Source organism: Oncorhynchus gorbuscha, linkage group LG11 (genome assembly GCF_021184085.1).
Source record: "Oncorhynchus gorbuscha isolate QuinsamMale2020 ecotype Even-year linkage group LG11, OgorEven_v1.0, whole genome shotgun sequence".
NCBI classification, from domain to species: domain Eukaryota; kingdom Metazoa; phylum Chordata; class Actinopteri; order Salmoniformes; family Salmonidae; genus Oncorhynchus; species Oncorhynchus gorbuscha.
Window position 1 is genome coordinate 938,103 of NC_060183.1, and position 26,016 is coordinate 964,118.

At 40.3% G+C, this 26,016-nt stretch overlaps 1 protein-coding gene across 5 annotated transcripts in view; it reads left to right on the plus strand.

The window, feature by feature from the left end:
* LOC124048028 (signal-induced proliferation-associated 1-like protein 2) overlaps positions 1-21,140 on the plus strand; it is a 393,892-nt gene extending 372,752 nt beyond the window's left edge. For 3 of the 5 annotated variants that reach the window (XM_046368390.1, XM_046368391.1, XM_046368393.1), the window contains 3 exons: positions 4,058-4,175; positions 11,487-11,568; positions 20,859-21,140. In XM_046368390.1, the coding sequence (XP_046224346.1) occupies positions 4,058-4,175; positions 11,487-11,568; positions 20,859-21,005 (347 nt within the window). In that variant the 3' untranslated portion in view covers positions 21,006-21,140. Of the gene's footprint in view, positions 1-3,239; positions 3,308-4,057; positions 4,176-11,486; positions 11,569-20,858 lie in introns of those variants that run through there. The other 2 variants (XM_046368394.1, XM_046368392.1) reach the window with 2 other exon arrangements.
* Positions 21,141-26,016: the final 4,876 nt, after the last annotated feature.

The following is a 26,016-nucleotide window of genomic DNA, read 5'->3' on the forward strand; positions in this document are numbered from 1 at the left end:
CTCTAGCCAAGCTGTCTCTCTCTGTCTCTCTCTATCTCTCTCTGTGGCCTCTAGCCAAGCTGTCTCTCTCTGTCTCTCTCTGTCTCTCTCTGTGGCCTCTAGCCAAGCTGTCTCTCTCTGTCTCTGTCTGTCTCTCTCTGTGGCCTCTAGCCAAGCTGTCTCTCTCTGTCTCTCTCTGTCTCTCTCTGTCTCTCTCTGTCTCTCTCTGCCTCTAGCCAAGCTGTCTCTCTCTGTCTCTCTCTGTCCTCTCTGTCTCTCTCTGTCTCTCTCTGTCTCTCTCTGTAGCCTCTAGCCAAGCTGTCTCTCTCTGTCTCTCTCTCTCTCTCTCTCTCTGTGGCCTCTAGCCAAGCTGTCTCTCTCTGTCTCTCTCTGTCTCTCTCTGTGGCCTCTAGCCAAGCTGTCTCTCTCTGTCTCTCTCTGTCTCTCTCTGTCTCTCTCTGTCTCTCTCTGTGGCCTCTAGCCAAGCTGTCTCTCTCTGTCTCTCTCTGTGGCCTCTAGCCAAGCTGTCTCTCTCTGTCTCTCTATGTGGCCTCTAGCCAAGCTGTCTCTCTCTGTCTCTCTCTCTTAGTACTCTGCCTTCTCTTTGTGGCTCCCTCTCTCCAATACTCTCTCACAGAAACCATCTCTCTGGTCTACGTGGGTTACAAGCCATTCTGTTGTTTGATTGCCGTCCAGGAATATGGAACATGTAAATGCCTGAAAAGGAATCTGCTTTTCAAAGCAGCCTTTCTTTTATGTGAGTGCCAGACTCAGTCAATGGTTCCATCACAAATGGCACCTTAGTCCCTATAGGTCCTGATTAAAAGCAGTGCACTACTGGGCTCTACTATATAGAGCCTGTCCACTAATAGGGAATAGGGTGCTATTTGGGAGACATTTCAGTCCCTGTCTCTGCTTTCCTGGAACTGTTTTGTTTCATCTTTGTGGCGCAGCCTGTGAACAAGAAGGGAAACCGTCCATTCATATGGAATAAGAGAGTGGTCTCCTTCTGTAAGCCTGATGCAAACAGCTAACACAATGTTTCTGAACTGACACCCTGTCCACTATATAGAGCCCTGTGGGTCCTGGTCAACAGTAGTCCACTATATAGAGCCCTATGGGTCCTGGTCAACAGTAGTCCACTATATAGAGCCCTGTGGGTCCTGGTCAACTGTAGTCCACTATATAGAGCCCTGTGGGTCCTGGTCGACTGTAGTCCACTATATAGAGCCCTGTGGGTCCTGGTCAACAGTAGTCCACTATATAGAGCCCTGTGGGTCCTGGTCAACAGTAGTCCACAGTAGTCCACTATATAGAGCCCTGTGGGTCCTGGTGGGTCCTGGTCAACAGTAGTCCACCCTGTATCCTGGTCAACAGAGCCCTGTCGGTCCTGGTCAACAGTAGTCCACTATATAGAGCCCTATGGGTCCTGGTCAACTGTAGTCCACTATATAGAGCCCTGTGGGTCCTGGTCAACTGTAGTCCACTATATAGAGCCCTGTGGGTCCCGGTCAACAGTAGTCCACTATATAGAGCCCTGTGGGTCCTGGTCAACAGTAGTCCACTATATAGAGCCCTGTGGGTCCTGGTGAACAGTAGTCCACTATATAGAGCCCTGTGGGTCCTGGTCAACTGTAGTCCACTATATAGAGCCCTGTGGGTCCTGGTCAACTGTAGTCCACTATATAGAGCCCTGTGGGTCCTGGTCAACAGTAGTCCACTATATAGTCCACTATATAGAGCCCACTATATAGAGCCCTGTGGGTCCTGGTCAACAGTAGTCCACTATATAGAGCCCTGTGGGTCCTGGTCAACAGTAGTCCACTATATAGAGCCCTGTGGGTCCTGGTCAACAGTAGTCCACTATATAGAGCCCTGTGGGTCCTGGTCAACAGTAGTCCACTATATAGAGCCCTATGGGTCCTGGTCAACAGTAGTCCACTATATAGAGCCCTGTGGGTCCTGGTCAACAGTAGTCCACTATATAGAGCCCTGTGGGTCCTGGTCAACAGTAGTCCACTATAGCCCTGTGGGTCCTGGTCAGAGTCCACTATATAGCCCTGTGGGTCCTGGTCAACAGTCCACTATATAGTGTGGGTCCACTAGTCCACTAGAGCCCTGTGGGTCCTGGTCAACAGTAGTCCACTATATAGAGCCCTGTGGGTCCTGGTCAACAGTAGTCCACTATATAGAGCCCTGTGGGTCCTGGTCAACAGTAGTCCACTATATAGGCCCTCCTGGTCAACAGTAGTCCACTATATAGAGCCCTGTGGGTCCTGGTCAACAGTAGTCCACTATATAGAGCCCTATGGGTCCTGGTCAACATAGAGCCCTATGGGTCCTGGTCAACAGTAGTCCACTATATAGAGCCCTATGGGTCCTGGTCAACATAGAGCCCTATGGGTCCTGGTCAACAGTAGACCACTATATAGATAGAGCCCTGTGGGTCCTGGTCAACAGTAGTCCATTATATAGAGCCCTGTGGGTCCTGGTCAACAGTAGTCCACTATATAGAGCCCTATGGGTCCTGGTCAACAGTAGTCCACTATATAGAGCCCTGTGGGTCCTGGTCAACAGTAGTCCACTATATAGAGCCCTGTGGGTCCTGGTCAACAGTAGTCCACTATATAGAGCCCTGTGGGTCCTGGTCAACAGTAGTCCACTATATAGAGCCCTGTGGGTCCTGGTCAACAGTAGTCCACTATATAGAGCCCTGTGGGTCCTGGTCAACAGTAGACCACTATATAGAGCCCTGTGGGTCCTGGTCAACAGTAGTCCACTATATAGAGCCCTGTGGGTCCTGGTCAACAGTTGTCCAGTTTTTAGAGAACAGGTGGCCATTTCAGACACACTCAGTGTTACAGACAGGGGCTTTTGTCTCAGAGATTTGGTTTGATTTGAGTCTACATTTATGGGACATTCTCTTTAAAGCAGTAAAGCATTAATCAGCAGTTGAAACAATAACCAACCCGACTTCCACCCCTGTTTCAGTAAAAAGCTGAGGGATGGAGCTGGAGAAATGTACCCCCTCTCCTAGATAGAGCCAAGCATTCAATGACAGACCATCCATGATCTCACAATGCTAGTTTTAAACATGTTTTGAGGCTCTGCAGTGTTGTTTTCAACTACATTGTTTACAAACATTAGAGTTAACAAGCTTCTATTTTGGGTTCTGATAGAATGTGACTGTTAAACTAAGCTGCTGAGGCATTTCAAAGTTATATTATTCCACAATCAATGGTTATTTTTCATTAATACAGAAGTCCAAAAATGGATGGAGCAACTACAGATTGCCCCCCCAGAGTGATCGACTAGAGCTGTCCTCATGGTAAGGTAACTTACCAAGTCAGTGTTTTCCGTTGGGAGAAAAGCAGGCAGAGCAGTTCTGGTGTAGGCCTAGAACACGCATGACTACAGCCTGACAGACCACTATGTAATCTAGACCTTCTAGGAGCCAGGCAGCTGGCTCTTCAGACACATGGGTAGAGGAGAGGAGAGGAGAGGAGAGGAGAGGAGAGGAGAGGAGAGGAGAGGAGAGGAGAGGAGAGGAGAGGAGAGGAGAGGAGAGGAGAGGAGAGGAGAGGAGAGGTCCTTGTATATTCGGTTATGGAGATTTTTTCTTTTAATTCGTTTTTTGTAGCTTTATTTCGATCTCCAGTTTGAGTTTGAGGCCTATATGTGTGCATGTGAATGATCAGTCAATTAAAACCCTAATTATTTAAAATAATCTATATAATAAAACCCAATTTACGTAAAAGTATCTATTTATTAAAACCCAATTTATTTAAAATTATCTATATATTAAAACCCAATTTATTTTAAATAATCTATATATTAAAACCCAATTTATTTAAAATTATCTATATATTAAAACCCAATTTATTTAAAATTATCTATATATTAAAACCCAATTTATTTTAAATAATCTATATAATAAAACCCAATTTACTTAAAGTAATCTGTAAAATAATTTAACTGTCTTTATGTTTATATGTTGTTGATTGGAGATTGTTATAGATGCATGCAAACATTAATAATATCATGATTGAGCCTGTTTCCTGCTTGCAATGTGTCCCAGACCAGCGGGTGGCGTCTTTCTGCACCATGACAGACATGCAGAGGGCCGAGGCGCTCCAAATCTCAAAGGAACTGACCAGACGCGTGGCTGCAGCTGAGGGGGCCGCCCTAGAGGCAGGGTGAGAGCCTCATCACTTGTAAAACACATACCATACCACACTACACCATACCATACTATACATACATACCATACCATACCATACCATACTATACCATACCATACTATACCATACCATACTCTACCATACTATACATTACCATACCATAGTACACCATACCATACTATACCATACCATACTATACCATACCATACTATACCATACCATACCATACTATACCATTCTATACCATACTATACTATACCATAGCATGCCATACTATATCATACTACACAATGCCATACCATACCAAACCACTTCATACCATACTATACTATACCATACTATACCATACCATACTATACCATACTATACCATACCATACCATACCATACCATAGTACACCATACCATACCATACTATACCATACCAGACTATACCATACCATACTATACCATACTATACCATACTATACCATACCATACCATACTATACCATACTATACAATACTATATCATACTATACTATACTATACCGTTCCGTACCGTACCGTACCATACCATACAATACTATACCGTACCATACCATACCATACCATACCATAGTACACCATACCATACTATACCATACTATACAATACTATATCACACTATACTATACTATACTATACCGTACCGTACCATACCATACCATACCATACTATACCATATCATACCATACTATACCATACCATACTATACCATACCATACCATACCATACCATACCATACCATACCATAGTACACCATACCATACTATACCATACTATACAATACTATATCACACTATACTATACTATACTATACTATACTATACCGTACCATACCATACCATACCATACTATACCATACATACCATACTATACCATACCATACCATACCATACCATACCATACCATACCATACCATACCATACCATAGTACACCATACCATACTATACCATACTATACAATACTATATCACACTATACTATACTATACTATACCGTACCGTACCATACCATACCATACCATACCATACTATACCATACCATACTATACTATACCATACCATACAACACTACACCATACCATACCATACCATACCATACCATACCATACTATACTATACTATACTATACCGTACCATACCATACAATACTATACCATACCATACCATACCATACCATACTATACTATACTATACCATACCATACCATACCATACCATACCATACACTACACTACACTATACCATACCATACCATACCATACCATACCATACTACACCATACTATACCATACCACACCATACCATACTATACAATACTATATCATACTATACTATACTATAATATACCATACTGTACTATACTATGCCATACCCTACTATACCATACCATACCATAACATACCACACCATATTTGTATTGCTTTTAATCTTTTTAAATGAATTTATCTTATTAACACTTTGTTCTAGCTAGCTATTTGTGTAGGTAGTTATCAAGTAAACGCAATGATAATAGCATATTATAGCATATATTATACTATACTATACTATACCATACCATACCATACCACACCATACTATATTATACTATACTATACCGTACCATACAATACTACCATACCTTACCATACTATAATATACTATACCATACAATACCATAACATACTATACAATACTATACCATACCATACCATACTGTACCATATTATACCATACCACACCATACCATACAATACTATACCATACTATACTATACTATACCATACCATACCACACTATATTATACTATACAATACCATACCATACTATACCATACTATACTATACCATACCACACCATACTATATTATACTATACTATACCGTACCGTACCATACAAACTACACCATACCATACTATACCACACCATGCCATACCATACTATACTATACCATACCATACCATACCATAATATACCATACCATACCATACTATAATATACCATACCATACTATATCATACCAAATCATATCATACTATACATTACCAAATCATATCATACTATGCCATACCATACCATACTATACTATACCATGCCATGCTATATCATACTATACTACACCATACTATACCATACCATACTATACTATACCATAATATGCCACACTATACCATACTATACTATAGCATGCCATACTATACCAAACCACTTCATACCATACTATACTATACCATACCACAACATATAATACTATAGCGTACCATACTATACCATACCAAACTATACCATGCCACATCATATCATACTATGGCATACCATACTATACGATACCGAACCCTACTATACTGTTCCATACTATACTACACCATACCATAGTATACCATACCATGTCATGCTATACCACACCATACCACATCATACCATACTATTCCATACCACATCATATCATACTATACCATACCATACTATATTATACCATACTATACCCTACTATACTATACCATACTATACCATACTATACCATACCACATCGTATCATACTATGCCCTACGATACTATACGGTACCATACCCTACTATACTGTACCATACCATACTATACCATACAATACCATACCATAATATACTATGCTATACTATACCGTGCCATACCATACCATACCATTCCATTCTATGCTATACCATACTATACCATACACTACTATTCTATACTATGCCATACCATACTATACGATACCGAACCCTACTATACTGTTCCATACTATACTACACCATACCATAGTATACCATACCATGTCATGCTATACCACACCATACCACATCATACCATACTATTCCATACCACATCATATCATACTATACCATACCATACCATACCATACTATATTATACCATACTATACCCTACTATACTATACCATACTATACCATACTATACTATACTATACCAGACCATGCCACACTATACCATACTATACTATACCATACATTACTATACCATACAAAACCATACCACGTCGTATCATACTATACCATACCATATTATACCATATCATACTATACCATACCATATTATACCATACTATACCATACATTACTATACTATGCCATACTATACTATACTATACCATACCATATTATACCATACCATACTATACCATACCATACTATACCATACCATACTATACCATACCATATTATACCATACCATACTATACCATACCATACTATACCATACTATATTATACCATACCATACTATACCATACCATATTATACCATACTATACCATACATTACTATACTATGCCATACTATACCCTACTATGCTGTACCATACAACAACACACTATACTATATTATACCATACCTTGCCATACTATACCAGACCATGCCACACTATACCATACTATACTACACCATACCATACTATAACATACTATGCTATACCATACCATACCATACCATACCATACCATACATACCATACTATACCAGACCATGCCACACTATACCATACTATACTACACCATACCATAGTATACCATACTATGCTATACCATACCATACCATGCCATACTATACCATACATTACTATACCATACTATACCATACCATACCATACTATACTATACTATACCAGACCATGCCACACTATACCATACTATACTACACCATACCATAGTATACCATACTATGCTATACCATACCATACCATACTATACCATACATTACTATACCATACTATACCATACAAAACCATACCACGTCGTATCATACTATACCATACCATATTATACCATACCATACCATATTATACCATATTATACCATACATTACTATACTATGCCATACTATACCATACTATGCTGTACCATACAACAACACACTATACTATACCATACCATACCATACCATACCATACTATACCATACATTACTATACCATACAAAACCATACCACGTCGTATCATACTATACCATACCATATTATACCATACCATACTATACCATACCATATTATACCATATTATACCATACCATACTATACCATACCATATTATACCATACTATACCATACTATACTATACCATACCATACTATACCATACCATACTATACCATACCATATTATACCATACTATACCATACATTACTATACTATGCCATACTATACCATACTATGCTATACCATACCATATTATACCATACCATATTATACCATGCCATACTATACCATACCATACCATACCATACTATGCTATACTATACCATACTATACCATACTATACCACGTTACACTGTGCCTTACTCTACCATACCATACAAAACCATACCACATCGTATCATACTATACCATACCACATTATACCATACCATACTATACCATACACTACTATACTATGCCATACTATAACATACTATGCTATACCATACCATACCATACCATACCATACTATACCAGACCATGCCACACTATACCATACTATACTACACCATACCATAGTATACCATACTATGCTATACCATACCATACCATACCATACCATACCATACCATACTATACTATACCATACTATACCATACATTACTATACTATGCCATACTATACCATACTATGCTGTACCATACAACAACACACTATACTATATTATACCATACCTTGCCATACTATACCAGACCATGCCACACTATACCATACTATACTACACCATACCATACTATACCATACTATACTACACCATACCATACTATACCATACTATACCATACTATACCATACTATACCATACTATACCATACCTTATTATACCATACCATATTATACCATACCATACTATACCATACCATATTATACCATACTATACCATACAAAACCATACCACGTTGTATCATACTATACCATACCATATTATACCATACCATATTATACTATACCATACCATATTATACCATACCATATTATACCATACCATGCCACACTATACCATACTATACTACACCATACCATGCTATACCATACATTACTATACTATGCCATACTATACCATACATTACTATACTATGCCATACTATACTATACTATACCATACCATACCATACTATACCATACTATATTATACCATACCATACTATACCATACCATATTATACCATACTATACCATACTATGCGGTACCATACAACAACACACTATACTATATTATACCATACCATACCATACCATACTATGCTGTACCATACAACAACACACTATACTATATTATACCATACCTTGCCATACTATACTACACCATACCATACTATACCATACTATGCTATACCATACCATACCATACTATACTATACCATACATTACTATACCATACAAAACCATACCACGTCGTATCATACTATACCATACCATACTATGCTATACCATACCATACTATACCATACTATACTACACCATACCATACTATACCATACTATGCTATACCATACCATACCATACCATACCATACTATACCATACTATACCATACATTACTATACTATGCCATACTATACCATACTATACTATACCATACATTACTATACCATACAAAACCATACCACGTCGTATCATACTATACCATACCATATTATACCATACCATACTATACTATACCATATTATACCATACCATACTATACCATACCATATTATACCATACCATACTATACCATACCATATTATAAGAGCGTCTGCTAAATGACTTAAATGTAATGTAATGTATACCATACTATACTATACCATACCATATTATACCATACTATACCATACTATACCATACCATACTATACCATACTATACCATACCATATTATACCATACCATACTATACCATACTATACCATACTATACCATACCATACCATTATACCATACCATACCATATTATACCATACCATACTATACCATACCATATTATACCATACCATACTATACCATACTATACCATATTATACCATACCATACCATACTATACCATACTATACCATACCATACCATACCATACTATACCATACTATACCATACTATACCATACTATACCATACTATACCATACCATACCATACTATACCATACCATACCATACTATACCATACCATACCATACCATACCATACTATACCATACCATACCATACCATATACCATACCATACTATACCATACCATATTATACCATATTATACCATACTATACCATACTATACCATATTATACCATACTATACCATACTATACCATATTATAACATACCATACCATACTATACCATATTATACCATACTATACCATACTATACCATACTATACCATACCATACTATACCATACCATATTATACCATACTATACCATACCATATTATACCATACTATACCATACATTACTATACTATGCCATACTATACCATACTATGCTGTACCATACAACAACACACTATACTATATTATACCATACCATACTATACCATACTATGCTGTACCATATTATACCATACCATACTATACCATACCATATTATACCATACTATACCATACATTACTATACTATGCCATACTATACCATACTATGCTGTACCATACAACAACACACTATACTATATTATACCATACCATACCATACCATACTATACCATACATTACTATACCATACTATACCATACAAAACCATACCACGTCGTATCATACTATACCATACCATACCATACCATATTATACCATACTATACCATACTATACTATACCATACTATACTATACTATACTATACCATACTATACCATACCATACCATACCATACCATACTATACTATACCATACTATACCATACCATACCATACTATACCATACCATATTATACCATACCATACTATACCATACCATATTATACCATACTATACCATACATTACTATACTATGCCATACTATACCATACTATGCTGTACCATACAACAACACACTATACTATATTATACCATACCTTGCCATACTATACCAGACCATGCCACACTATACCATACTATGCTGTACCATACAACAACACACTATACTATATTATACCATACTATACCATACATTACTATACTATGCCATACTATACCATACTATGCTGTACCATACAACAACACACTATACTATATTATACCATACTATACCATACATTACTATACTATGCCATACTATACCATACTATGCTGTACCATACAACAACACACTATACTATATTATACCATACCTTGCCATACTATACCATACCATACTTTACCACTTCAAATCACAACACTATACTACACTATAACATCTATGTGTTTGTCCAGGAACAACTCCCCCTCAACTCTGACTGGTAAAGTCAACCAACTGGAGTTGATCCTGAGACAACTGCAGTATGACCTCAGAAAGGTACGGCACTCTCTTCACTTCTTCGTCTTCTTATTTTTTTCTTCTTTTCTCTTCCCACACCTCCAGAGACAATGGCCCTCAAGGGAAAATGTGTTGGCAACAATATTTTTAGGCTCCCGAGTGGCCCAGCGATCTAAGGCACTGCATCTCAGCACTAGAGGCGTGGTATAGTGGTATACTGGTATGGTGTAATGGTATTGTGTAATGGTGTAACGGTATTGTGTAATGGTATGGTGCAATGGTGCGGCAGGGTAGCCTAGTGGTTAGAGCTGTTGGACTAGCAGCCGAAAGGTTGCAATTTCAAATCCCCGAGCTGACAAGGTACAAATCTATCGTTCTGCCCCTGAACAGGCAGTTAACCCTCTGTTCCTAGTCCATCATTGAAAAAAAGAATTTGTTCTTAACTGACTTAACTGCCTAGTTAAATAAAGGTTTAAAAAAATGGTATAAAGATATTATGTAATGTAATGGTATACTGGTATGGTGTAGTAGTGTATTGGTATGGTGTAATGCTATAATGATACTGTGTAATGGTATGGTGTAATGATATGGTGTAATAGTGTGGTGTAATGGTATGGTGTAATGGGATTGTGTAATGATGTGGTGTAATGGTATGGTGTGATGGTGTAATGATGTAATGATATGGTGTAATTGTGTAATGATATGGTATGGTGTGATGGTGTAATTGTATGGTGTAAGGGTATAATGATATGGTATAATGGTATGGTGTAATGGTGTAATTGTATGGTGTAAGGGTATAATGATATGGTATAATGGTAAGGTGTAATAGTGTAATGGTATGGTGTAATGGTGTGGTGTAATAGTACGGTGTAATGGTGTAATGGTATGGAGTAATGGTATGGTGTAATGGTGTGGTGTAATAGTGTAATGGTATGGTGTAATGGTATGGTGTAATGGTATGGTGTAATGGTATAATGGTATGGTGTAATGGTATGGTGTAATGGTATGGTGTAATGGTGGTGTAATGATGGTGTAATGGTGTAATGGTGTAATGGTATGGTGTAATAGTGTAATGGTATGGTGTAATGGTGTAATGGTATGGTGTAATGGTATGGTGTAATGGTATGGTGTCACGAACCGGCTCAAAGCCCGTTACAAAGGGAGACAACGTGGAGATAAGGAGTAGCAAAATCTATATTTATTAAATAAGTAACTAAGTATAATATCCAATGGTGTGTGTAATCAGTAGTCCGTAGTGTAAGTGAGTGTTTTGCATGAATGTGATAATGCAGGGTGATGAAAGGTGCCAAAGCAAACAAACAAAAGGCCACCAAGAACCACAACAGAATCTACAACGGGTGTCTGCATGGAGAGAGTCTCCTCCATGAATGTGGAAGAGGTCTATTTATCCTGGGAGACACCTGGCCCAGGTGTTTTCCATGTAGCTGACGACCCTCTCAACTCCGCCCACCAACATCCTAATAAGGAAACAAGAACAAAGAGAGAATACGGCAGACAGAGTGGGAGGGTCGTCACATTCCCCCCCATAAAACCGGGGACCAACAAGGACCCCGGAACAACATACCAGCCTCTGCGTCCCAAATTGACACAGGCCTCTGCGTCCCAAATTGACACAGGCCTCCCGCGTCCCAAATTGACACAGGCCTCCCGCGTCCCAAATTGACACAGGCCTCCCGCGTCCCAAATTGACACAGGCCTCCCGCGTCCCAAATTGACACAGGCCTCCCGCGTCCCAAATTGACACAGGCCTCCCGCGTCCCAAATTGACACAGGCCTCCCGCGTCCCAAATTGACACAGGCCTCCCGCGTCCCAAATTGACACAGGCCTCCCGCGTCCCAAATTGACACAGGCCTCCCGCGTCCCAAATTGACACAGGCCTCCCGCGTCCCAAATTGACACAGGCCTCCCGCGTCCCAAATTGACACAGGCCTCCCGCGTCCCAAATTGACACAGGCCTCCCGCGTCCCAAATTGACACAGGCCTCTGCGTCCCAAATTGGTGAGGGGTTATGTGTTCACACCTCCACCTGCCCCAACCAACCTCCTCCTCCTCAGACCTCAGCAACCTTTGCGCATAGGAAGCAATATTTAAGAGGAAAGAAGAACACAAGACCAGGAGGGAACAGACAGGAAAGATAGAACATGACAACCCAAAACAATGGTCAGTCATGTAAACATTCAGGAACATGGCACAAAAGACCAACAGCTACAAACTCCAACGAAAAGAACATCAGGGTCCTTCTTTTTTACAACTCCCAACGATTCATAGTCACTTCCAACGATTCATAGTCACTTCCAACGAAACAGAATTTCACTAATTTCAATCATTTAAGCTTGTAGTGTTCAGCGATCTTCAACAGCTGTTCTTAAGTACATAATTCTAACAGGTCCTCTGATGGAAAGCGAATGAACTTGTATACATGAGACACCATAGTCATAAGTAAGTAATCTTGCTCAACCCCTCTGCTGAGCACATCAGACCACAACCAGAGAAATGACAATCATCCTGAGCACCACAGAAGAGAGATGAGATACGGAGCTTCCCCAAAACCTACAATAACTCAACCCTAGTCTTCGTGCAGATTTGCGGTGGGTATTTATGCACTGTAGCCTGCTGGCAAGGAAATAGAACTCCCCAGCATGCTGGCAAATTCCACCAAGCCACGGACGTGCCCCCGAGACAACTGCTCAGTCCACAGACACCACACAAAAATAACAAACATTTAACCATGCCCAACATGTCCAAAATTGAAACACGTCGCTAAGCCTATCAGGGGAAAAAGGCTATAGCTCCGGGTAGCAAGTTCCACTATCCTACACAAATCTCCTACCGAGGTACACAGCCGATTTACTGACCTCCTCAGACTTACTTCCCAACAGAAAGTAGAACAAGAGTTTCCAGGCTAGGCAAGGCCTGGAAACTAACCATTATACTCTCTCCAACGCAGCACACAAACCAAACAATAAAGGCAACCAATACTGGGTCGATCACACTCAAACACCATATTCAAACCAAACACGTACCTCCACGGTCTCCCAAACCAATAGTTCAAAGATCCCGGATGAGCTCCCACTTGTCACGAACCGGCTCAAAGCCTGTAACAAAGGGAGACAACGTGGAGATAAGGAGTAGCAAAATCTATATTTATTAAATAAGTAACTAAGTATAATATACAATGGTGTGTGTAATCAGTAATCAGTAGTGTAAGTGAGTGTTTTGCATGAATGTGATAATGCAGGGTGATGAAAGGTGCCAAAGCAAACAAACAAAAGGCCACCAAGAACCACAACACAATCTACAAAAGTTGTCTGCATGGAGAGAGTCTCCTCCATGAATGTGGAAGAGGTCTATTTATCCTGGGAGACACCTGGCCCAGGTGTTTCCCATGTAGCTGACGACCCTCTCAACTCCGCCCACATCCTAATAAGGAAACAAGAACAAAGAGAGAATACGGCAGACAGAGTGGGAGGGTCGTCACAATGGTGTAATGGTGTAATGGTGTGGTGTAATGGTATGGTGTAATGGTGTAATGGTATGGTGTAATGGTGTGGTGTAATGGTGTGGTGTAGTGGTGTAATGATGTAATGATATGGTGTAATGGTATGGTGTAATGGTATGGTGTAATAGTGTAATGGTATGGTGTAATGGTATGGTGTAATGGTATGGTGTAATGGTATTGTGTAATGGCATGGTGTAATGGTATGGTGTAATGGTATGGTGTAATGGTGTGGTGTAATGGTGTGGTGTAATGGTGTAATGATGTAATGATATGGTGTAATGGTATGGTGTAATGGTATGGTGTAATGTTATTGTGTAATGGCATGGTGTAATGGTATTGTGTAATGGTGTAATGGCATGGTGTAATGGTATGGTGTAATGGTATGGTGTAATGGCATGGTGTAATGGTATGGTGTAATGGTATGGTGTAATGGTGTGGTGTAATGGTGTAATGATGTAATGGTATGGTGTAATGGTATGGTGTAATGGTGTGGTGTAATGGTGTAATGATGTAATGATATGGTGTAATGGTATGGTGTAATGGTGTGGTGTAATGATGTAATGATATGATGTAATGATATGGTGTAATGGTGTGGTGTAATGGTATGGTGTAATGGTATGATGTAATGATATGGTGTAATGATATGGTGTCATGGTATGGTGTAATGGTGTGGTGTAATGGTGTAATGATGTAATGATATGGTGTAATGGTGTGGTGTAATGGTGTAATGATGTAATCATATGGTGTAATAGTACGGTGTAATGGTATGGTGTAATAGTGTAATGGTATGGTGTAATGGTATGGTGTAATGGTACGGTGTAATGGTATGCTGTAATGGTATGGTGTAATGGTATGGTGTCATGGTATGGTGTAATGGTATGATGTAATGATATGGTGTAATGGTATGGTGTCATGGTATGGTGTAATGGTATGGTGTAATAGTGTAATGGTACGATGTAATGGTATGGTGTAATGGTACGGTGTAATGGTATGCTGTAATGGTATGGTGTAATGGTATGGTGTAATGGTATGGTGTAATAGTGTAATGGTATGGTGTAATGGTATGGTGTAATAGTGTAATGGTATTTTGTAATGGTATGGTGTAATGGTATGGTGTAATGGTACGGTGTAATGGTATGGTGTAATGGTATGGTGTAATGGTACGGTGTAACGGTGTAATGGTACGGTGTAATGGTGTAATGGTATGGTGTAATGGTATGGTGTAATGGTACGGTGTAACGGTGTGGTGTAATCGTGTAATTGTATGGTGTAAGGGTATAATGATATGGTATAATGGTATGGTGGAATGGTGGAATTGTGTGGTGTAATGGTATAATGATATGGTGTAATTGTAAGGGTTTTCTTCTGGTGATAGAGAGGCGGACCAAAATGCAGTGTGGTGGTTATTCATGTTTTTAATAAAGACGACTATACATGAACAGACTAAACAAAACAAGAAAAGTGAAAACCTAAACAGTCCTATCTGGTGCAAACACAGAGACAGGTACAATCACCCACAAAACCCAACACAAAACAGGCTACCTAAATATGGTTCCCAATCAGAGACAATGACTAACACCTGCCTCTGATTGAGAACCATATCAGGCCAAACATAGAAATAGACAAACCAGACACACAACATAGAATGCCCACCCAGCTCACGTCCTGACCAACACTAAAACAAGGAAAACACATACGAACGATGGACAGAACGTGACAGTAATGGTGAAATTATGTAATGATATGGTGTAATGTTATGGTGTATTGGTATAATGGTATGGTGAAATGATGTAATGGTATGGTGAAATGGTATGATGAAATGGTGTAATGTTATGGTGTAATGGTATGGTGTAATGGTATGGTGTAATGGTATGGTGTAATGGTATGGTTTAATGGTGTAATGGTATGGTGTAATGGCATGGTGTAATGGTATGGTGTAATGGTATGGTGTAATGGTATGGTTTAATGGTGTAATGGCATGGTGTAATGGCATGGTGTAATGGTATGGTGTAATGGTATGGTGTAATGGTATGGTTTAATGGTATGGTGTAATGGTGTGGTGTAATGGTATGGTTTAATGGTGTAATGGTATGGTGTAATGGTGTGGTGTAATGGTATGGTGTAATGCTGTAAAGGTATGGTGTAATGCTGTAATAGTATGGTGTACTGCTGTAATGGTATGGTGTAATGGTGTAATGGTATAATGCTGTAATGGTGTGGTGTAATGGTGTAATGGTGTAGTGTAATGGTGTAATGGTATAATGCTGTAATGGTGTGGTGTAATGCTGTAATGCTGTAATGGTGTGGTGTAATGCTGTAATAGTATGGTGTACTGCTGTAATGGTATGGTGTAATGGTGTAATGGTATAATGCTGTAATGGTGTGTTGTAATGCTGTAATGCTGTAATGGTGTGGTGTAATGGTGTAATGGTGTAGTGTAATGCTGTAATGGTGTGGTGTAATGGTGTAATGGTATAATAATGTAATGGTGTAATGGTATAATGCTGTAATGCTGTAATGGTATAATGTTGTAATGGTGTAGTGTAATGGTGTAATGGTATAATGCTGTAATGCTGTAATGGTATAATGCTGTAATGGTGTAGTGTAATGGTGTAATGGTACAATAATGGAATGGTATGGTTTAATGGTGTAATGGTGAAATACTGTAATGGTGTAGTGTAATGGTGTAATGGTATAATAATGTAATGGTATGGTTTAATGGTGTAATGGTGTAATGCTGTAATTGTGTAGTGTAATGGTGTAATGGTATAATAATGTAATGGTATGGTTTAATGGTGTAATGGTGTAATGCTGTAAAGGCATGGTGTAATGGTATAATAATGTAATGGTATGGTTTAATGGTGTAATGGTGTAATGCTGTAATGGTGTAGTGTAATGGTGTAATGGTATAATAATGTAATGGTATGGTTTAATGGTGTAATGGTGTAATGCTGTAAAGGCATGGTGTAATGGTGTAATGGTATAATGGTGTAATGGTATTATGCTGTAATGGTATGGTGTAATGCTGTAATGTTATGGTGTAATGTTATGGTATAATGGTGTAATGGTATGATGTAATGGTATGGTATAATGCTGTAATGTTATGGTGTAATGTTATGGTGTAATGTTATGGTGTAATGTTATGGTATAATGGTATAATGGTATGTTGTAATGGTGTAACCGTATGGTATTGTGCAATGGTATAATGGTTTTGTGTAGTGGTGTAAGGGAATGGTGTAATGTTGAAATGTTGAAATGTTGAAATAGTATGGTGTTATGGTATGGTGTAATGGTATGGTGTAATGGTGTGGTGTAATGGTGTAATGGTGTAATGGTATGGTGTAATGGTATGGTGTAATGGTGTGATGTTATGGTGTAATGGTATTATGGTATGTTTTAATGTTGTAATGGAATGGCATTGTGCAATGGTATAATGGTGTAAGGGAATGGTGTAATGGTATGGTGTAATGGTAAGGTGTAATGGTATGGTGTAATAGTGTACTGGTATGGTGTAATGGTATGATGTAATGGTGTAATGTAATGGTATGGTGTAATGGTGTAATTGTATGGTGTAATGCTGTAATGCTGTAATGGTATGGTGTACTGCTGTAATGGTATGGTGTAATGGTGTAATGGTATAATGCTGTAATGGTATGGTGTAATGGTGTAATGGTATGCTGTAATGGTGTAATGGTGTAATGGTGTAATGGTATAATGCTGTAATGGTATGGTGTAATGGTGTAATGGTGTAATGGTGTAATGGTGTAATGGTGTAATGGTATAATGCTGTAATGGTATGGTGTAATGGTGTAATGGTGTAATGGTGTAATGGTATAATGCTGTAATGGTATGGTGTAATGGTGTAATGGTGTAATGGTGTAATGGTATAATGGTGTAATGGTGTAATGGTGTAATGGTATAATGCTGTAATGGTATGGTGTAATGGTGTAATGGTGTAATGGTGTAATGGTGTAATGGTGTAATGCTGTAATGGTATGGTGTAATGGTGTAATGGTGTAATGGTGTAATGGTATGGTGTAATGGTGTAATGGTATAATGCTGTAATGGTATGGTGTAATGGTGTAATGGTATGCTGTAATGGTGTAATGGTGTAATGGTGTAATGGTGTAATGGTAATGCTGTAATGTTGTAATGGTTTAACTGGTGTAATGGTATGTGTAATGGTATAATGGTGTAATGGTATGGTGTAATGTGTGTAATGGGTTTAACTGTGTAATGGTGTAATGGTGTAATGGTAATGTTGTAATTGGGTTTAACTGGTGGTAATGGTATAATGGTGTAATGGTATGGTGTAATTGTGTAATGTTGTAATTGTATGGTTTAACTGTGTAATGGTGTAATGGTATAATGGTGTAATAATGGTATGGTGTAATTGTGTAATGTTGTAATTGTATGGTTTAACTGTGTAATGGTGTAATGGTATGGTGTAATTGTGTAATGTTGTAATTGTATGGTTTAACTGTGTAATGGTGTAATGGTATGGTGTAATTGTGTAATGTTGTAATTGTATGGTTTAACTGTGTAATGGTGTAATGGTATAATGGTGTAATGGTATGGGGTAATTGTATAATGGTCTCTTTTCTTAATCACTACCTAGCTAACCTCTCTACCTTCCTCTCCTCACTGTGTCTGGGCTCTTCAGTCCCTTATTTTAACCATGGGAAGAATACATGGAAACCCATTTACCTTACATATGGCTGAGTCCTGCCTGACTATAGAAGCCAGGGTCCCCTTTTTAAGTTGGTTGGAGAAACGTCACGTAGCTAGTCTTATAAGCCAAGAACAATAGGGTGTGTTTGTCATTTTTACAGCTATTTGTGAAACCCATAATTATTCCAAGTGAGTGATAAGATACTGTTTAGCCTCCATCTGAAATGGCACCCTAATGTTGAGTGTTGATCTCCTCCTCAGGAGGAGGACCAGGAGGTGTTGCTGCAGGTAGAGGTTAGGGTTAGGGTCAGGGTTAGAGGTCAGTGTTAATATGATATGTTCTCTCTCTCTACCAGGAGAAGGAGGACAAGGTGTTGCTGCAGGTAGAGGTCAGGGTTAGGGTTAGAGGTCAGTGTTAATATGATATGTTCTCTCTCTCTACCAGGAGAAGGAGGACAAGGTGTTGCTGCAGGTAGAGGTCAGGGTTAGGGTTAGAGGTCAGTGTTAATATGATATGTTCTCTCTCTCTACCAGGAGAAGGAGGACAAGGTGTTGCTGCAGGTAGAGGTCAGGGTTAGGGTTAGAGGTCAGTGTTAATATGATATGTTCTCTCTCTCTCTCTACCAGGAGAAGGAGGACAAGGTGTTGCTGCAGGTAGAGGTCAGGGTTAGGGGTCAGTGGTTAGAGGTCAGTGTTAATATGATATGTTCTCTCTCTCTACCAGGAGAAGGAGGACAAGGTGTTGCTGCAGGTAGAGGTCAGGGTTAGGGTCAGGGTTAGGGTTAGGGGTCAGGGTTAGAGGTCAGTGTTAATATGATATGTTCTCTCTCTCTACCAGGAGAAGGAGGACAAGGTGTTGCTGCAGGTAGAGGTCAGGGTTAGGGTTAGAGGTCAGTGTTAATATGATATGTTCTCTCTCTCTACCAGGAGAAGGAGGACAAGGTGTTGCTGCAGGTAGAGGTCAGGGTTAGGGTCAGGGTTAGAGGTCAGTGTTAATATGATATGTTCTCTCTCTCTACCAGGAGAAGGAGGACAAGGTGTTGCTGCAGGTAGAGGTCAGGGTTAGGGTCAGGGTTAGGGTTAGGGGTCAGTGGTTAGAGGTCAGTGTTAATATGATATGTTCTCTCTCTCTACCAGGAGAAGGAGGACAAGGTGTTGCTGCAGGTAGAGGTGCAGCACCTGAGACAAGACAACATGAGACTACAGGAGGAGAGTCAGACATCAGCTGCTCAACTCAGGAAGTTTACTGAATGGTTCTTCCACACTATCGACAAGAAACCCTGAAACTCTACTGGACTGTTAATGCCCCTGGGGAACAATGGAACTCTACTACCCCAGGGGGTAACAGAACTCTGAGGACTACTGCCATACTACTGCACTGAGAGAGACCTACTGCCCAAGGAGCAATGGAACCCTCTACTGCCCTGGGGGGGGGGGGGACTTGACTTCTCGAATGCCACATGGATAGAACATTTCTACAAACTACAAACTCCCTGGGGCCCCAGGGACAAAAACATAACTATTCAAGGAAACCCTGTTCTGTGTGGGAGAGCCTGTCCTGGGGGACCCCTCTTGCTCTGACCCCTGGGGATCCCTCTGTCCTGGGGAACCCCTCTTTCTCTGTCCCCTGGGGATCCCTCTGTCCTGGGGGACCCCTCTGTCCCGGGGAACCCCTCTTTCTCTGTCCCCTGGGGAAGCCCTCTTTCTCTGTCCCCTGGGGATCCCTCTGTCCTGGGGAACCCCTCTTTCTCTGGCCCCTGGGGATCCCTCTGTCCTGGGGAACCCCTCTTTCTCTGGCCCCTGGGGATCCCTCTGTCCTGGGGAACCTCTCTGTCTCTGTCCCCTGGGGAACCCCTCTGTCCTGGGGAACCCCTCTTTCTCTGTCCCCTGGGGAAGCCCTCTTCCTCTGTCCCCTGGGGAACCCCTCTTTCTCTGTCCCCTGGGGAACCCCTCTTTCTCTGGCCCCTGGGGATCCCTCTGTCCTGGGGAACCCCTCTTTCTCTGTCCCCTGGGGAACCCCTCTGTCCTGGGGAACCCCTCATTCGCTGTCCCTTGGGGAAGCCCTCTTTCTCTGTCCCCTGGGGAACCCCTCTTCTCTGTCCCCTGGGGAACCCCTCTTTCTCTGTCCCCTAGGGAACCCTCTTTCTCTGTCCTGGGGAACCCCTCTTTCTCTGTCCCCTGGGGAACCCCCTTTTCTCTGTCCCCTGGGGAACCCCTCTTTCTCTGTCCCCTTGGGAACCCTCTTTCTCTGTCCCCTGGGGAACCCTCTTTCTCTGTCCCCTGGGGAACCCCTCTGTCCTGGGGAATCCCTCTGTCCTGGGGAATCCCTCTGTCCTGGGGAACTCCTTAAGAGGAATCAACTTATTGCCTGCTATCTGCACCAGGAATCAACTTATTGTCTGCTATCGGCACCAAGAGGAATCAACTTAATGTCTGTTCCTTTATCTGCACCACGAGGCACCAAGAGGAATCAACTTAATGTCTGCTATCTGTACCAGGAATCAACATGGTCTGCTATCTGCACCAGGAATCAACATGGTCTGCTATCGGCACCAAGAGGAATCAACATGGTCTGCTATCTGCACCAACCATGTGGCAGACCTGGACTGTAAAGGCACAGTGGGATTAAAGAATGTAGCCCAACTGACCTGAGAAGTATTTTTTACTGTCTGTTTCCTCAACGTTTCCTAAAGTCACAAACACTTAGAAGCCAACCTGATGTTTGATCCAAACGCTTTGATTTGAAATAGTTATGTTTAATCTTTATGTTCTTCAATGTTGTGATATAGAATCACGAAGGGGCAGTAGGGTTGATGTTAAAAGGTGCTCTCCTGTTGTCGCTGTCGGATGAAAACTTCTTATCTCCACAACAGAACATTTTCAGGAAATGGGAAAAACTGCCATATTTTCCCATTAACAATTAACGAAACCTCCAAAGTAAAAAGAAAACTAAAATCAATTTCTTGTCCTAGAGTCATGAAGTGTTGAGAGTACACTACGGGGAGTTACTGCTTTCACTTTCTGTAAACAAATCAAAATAAATACAAAATGGTCAAATTACAAAAATTGAGTTCCAAGGTTTTCATTCGACAGCATTTCTAAAACCTATTCTATCACTAGTCTGTTTATATTCCGCTGTCATCACGTCTTAGCAATAACAAAGTAGTTGTTTTAGTGTGTTTTAAAAAGTTTGCAGCACAAATGTAAGCAGTTCCTGTGTATGGAGAATGACGGTTGTATTAGACATGTGCTGATATCCTACAAGAGGCTGTGTGTTAATATAGGTGTAGGCCAGAGCCCTATGGCACCCTATTCCCTACATAGTGCACTACTGTAGAATAGTATGGGTCCTTTCTCTTTGCTTTCCTTGTTACTACTCTTGCCTTGTCCATGGATCGCTCAGCTGATACACAAACCTGGGCCGCATGCCACAAGGCACACTATTCCCTACGTAGTGCACTACTTTTGGTCAAGACTTTGGTCAAAAGTAGTGCACTACACTCTAGGAATAGGGTGCCATTTGTGATGCAGGACCCGAATGCGTTATAATCACAGTAGCAATCTGGGCCCATAGGGCTCTGGTCTACAGTAGTGCACTATGTAGGGAATAGGGTGCCATAGGGCCCTGGTCTAAAGTAGTGCACTATGTAGGGAATAGGGTGCCATAGGGCCCTGGTCTAAAGTAGTGCACTATGTAGGGAATAGGGTGCCATAGGGCCCTGGTCTAAAGTAGTGCACTATATAGGGTGCCATGTAGGATACAACCAATCGCACTCACAATGTCAACATGTCTCTCTCTGTACCTCCTCCACTGAAGTGTCTTGTTGTATTTCATATTTACTGAAACTGATTTCACCTCAAGTTGGTCATTTGATTAATTAATAAGCATCAAATATAGATTTTCCTTTTTCAGCACTAAGTTAGGAAAAAGCTCTGTTTTTGTTGTAACGTACATATGAAGCTTAATTTACAGGGCAGAATTATATTAAAATATACAAATGATTATTGTGTCCCAGAGCTCTGGTCAAAATAAGTACACTAAATAGGGAATAGCGTGCCATAGGGCCCTGGTCTAAAGTAGTGCACTATGTAGGGAATAAGGTGCCATAGGGCCCTGGTCTACAGTAGTGCACTATGTAGGGAATAAGGTGCCATAGGGCCCTGGTCTAAAGTAGTGCATTATGTAGGGAATAAGGTGCCATAGGGCCCTGGTCTAAAGTAGTGCACTATGTAGGGAATAAGGTGCCATAGGGCCCTGGTCTAAAGTAGTGCACTATGTAGGGAATGGGGTGCCATTTGGGACATATCGTGTTTTGTTTTGGAGATGACTCCAACATTTGGATGCTGCTAGATGATAGGTCTGTTGGTCTGTTGCTTTTTCAGGATAATAATATTTCTACATTTAACAGTTTCAGCTCACATGATAGTTTGCTTTGGTTTTCTAAATAAATGTAGTATGAAAATAATGACTTACTTTTTTCTTATGGTGTTTTAGCTCACAAAACAGTGACCACAACATGTACTAGACCACTGGCTGTAATGTAGAAACTGGGGTCTTTGTGGCTTTTCTGACCTGTACTCACAAAGCTGTTGAAGCATATTCTGTCCGTCTGGTAAAGGTCTTATATGTACATTGTTACTATAGTATACCCTACTATACTGATAGTGGTAGCAGTTTAAATTATATATATACATTTTACCTTTCTTTAATTAACTAGGGAAGTCAGTTAAGATCAAATTCTTATTTTCAATGACGGCCTAGGAACAGTGGGTTAACTGCCTTGTTCAGGGGCAGAATGACAGATTGTACCTTGTCAGCTCGGGGATTTGATCTTGCAACTACTCTATTGACTATGGTAGTAGTGGTCGTAGTATGTTACCAGTGCAGAGTGGATCGGCAGGAGTACCAGGTAATAACATGGCTAGATACAGGGAGTACCAGGTAATAACATGGCTTTATAAAGGGAGTACCAGGTAATAACATGGCTTTATAAAGGGAGTACAAGGTAATAACATGGAAATATACAGGAAGTACCAGGTAATAACATGGCTATATATACAGGAAGTACCAGCTAATAACATGGATATATACAGGGAGTACCAGCTAATAACATGGTTATATACAGGGGGTACCAGGTAATAACATGGCTATATACAGGAAGTACCAGGTAATAACATGGCTATATACAGGGAGTACCAGGTAATAACATGGCTATATACAGGGAGTACCAGGTAATAACATGGCTATATACAGGGAGGTAATAACATGGTTATATACAGGGAGTACCAGGTAATAACATGGCTATATACAGGAAGTACCAGGTAATAACATGGTTATATACAGGGAGTACCAGGTAATAACATGGCTATATACAGGGAGTACCAGGTAATAACATGGCTATATACAGGGAGGTAATAACATGGCTATATACAGGGAGTACCAGGTAATAACATGGCTATATACAGGGAGGTAATACCATGGCTATATACAGGGAGTACCAGGTAATAACATGGCTATATACAGGGAGTACCAGGTAATAACATGGTTATATACAGGGAGTACCAGGTAATAACATGGCTATATACAGGGAGTACCAGGTAATAACATGGTTATATACAGGGAGTACCAGGTAATAACATGGCTATATACAGGAAGTACCAGGTAATAACATGGTTATATACAGGGAGTACCAGGTAATAACATGACTATATACAGGGAGGTAATAACATGGCTATATACAGGGAGTACCAGGTAATAACATGGCTATATACAGGGAGGTAATAACATGGCTATATACAGGAAGTACAAGGTAACAACATGGCTGTATTCAAGGTGTTACCAGGTAATAACATGGCTGTATTCAAGGTGTTACCAGGTAACAACATGGCTGTATTCAAGGTGTTACCAGGTAATAACATGGTTATATACAGGGACTACGATATAATAACATGGTTATATACAGGGACTACCATGTAATAACATGGCTATATACAGGGAGTACCAGGTAATAACATGGCTATATACAGGGAGTACCAGGTAATAACATGACTATATACAGGGAGGTAATAACATGGCTATATACAGGGAGTACCAGGTAATAACATGGCTATATACAGGGAGTACCAGGCAACAACATGGATATATAGAGGGAGTACCAGTTAATAACTTTGCTATATATACAGGGAGGTAATAACATGGTTCTTATGTATCTCAGTTGGTAGAGCATGTCGCTTGTAATGCCAGGGTAGTGGGTTCGATCCCCGGGACCACCCATACGTAGAATGTATGCACACA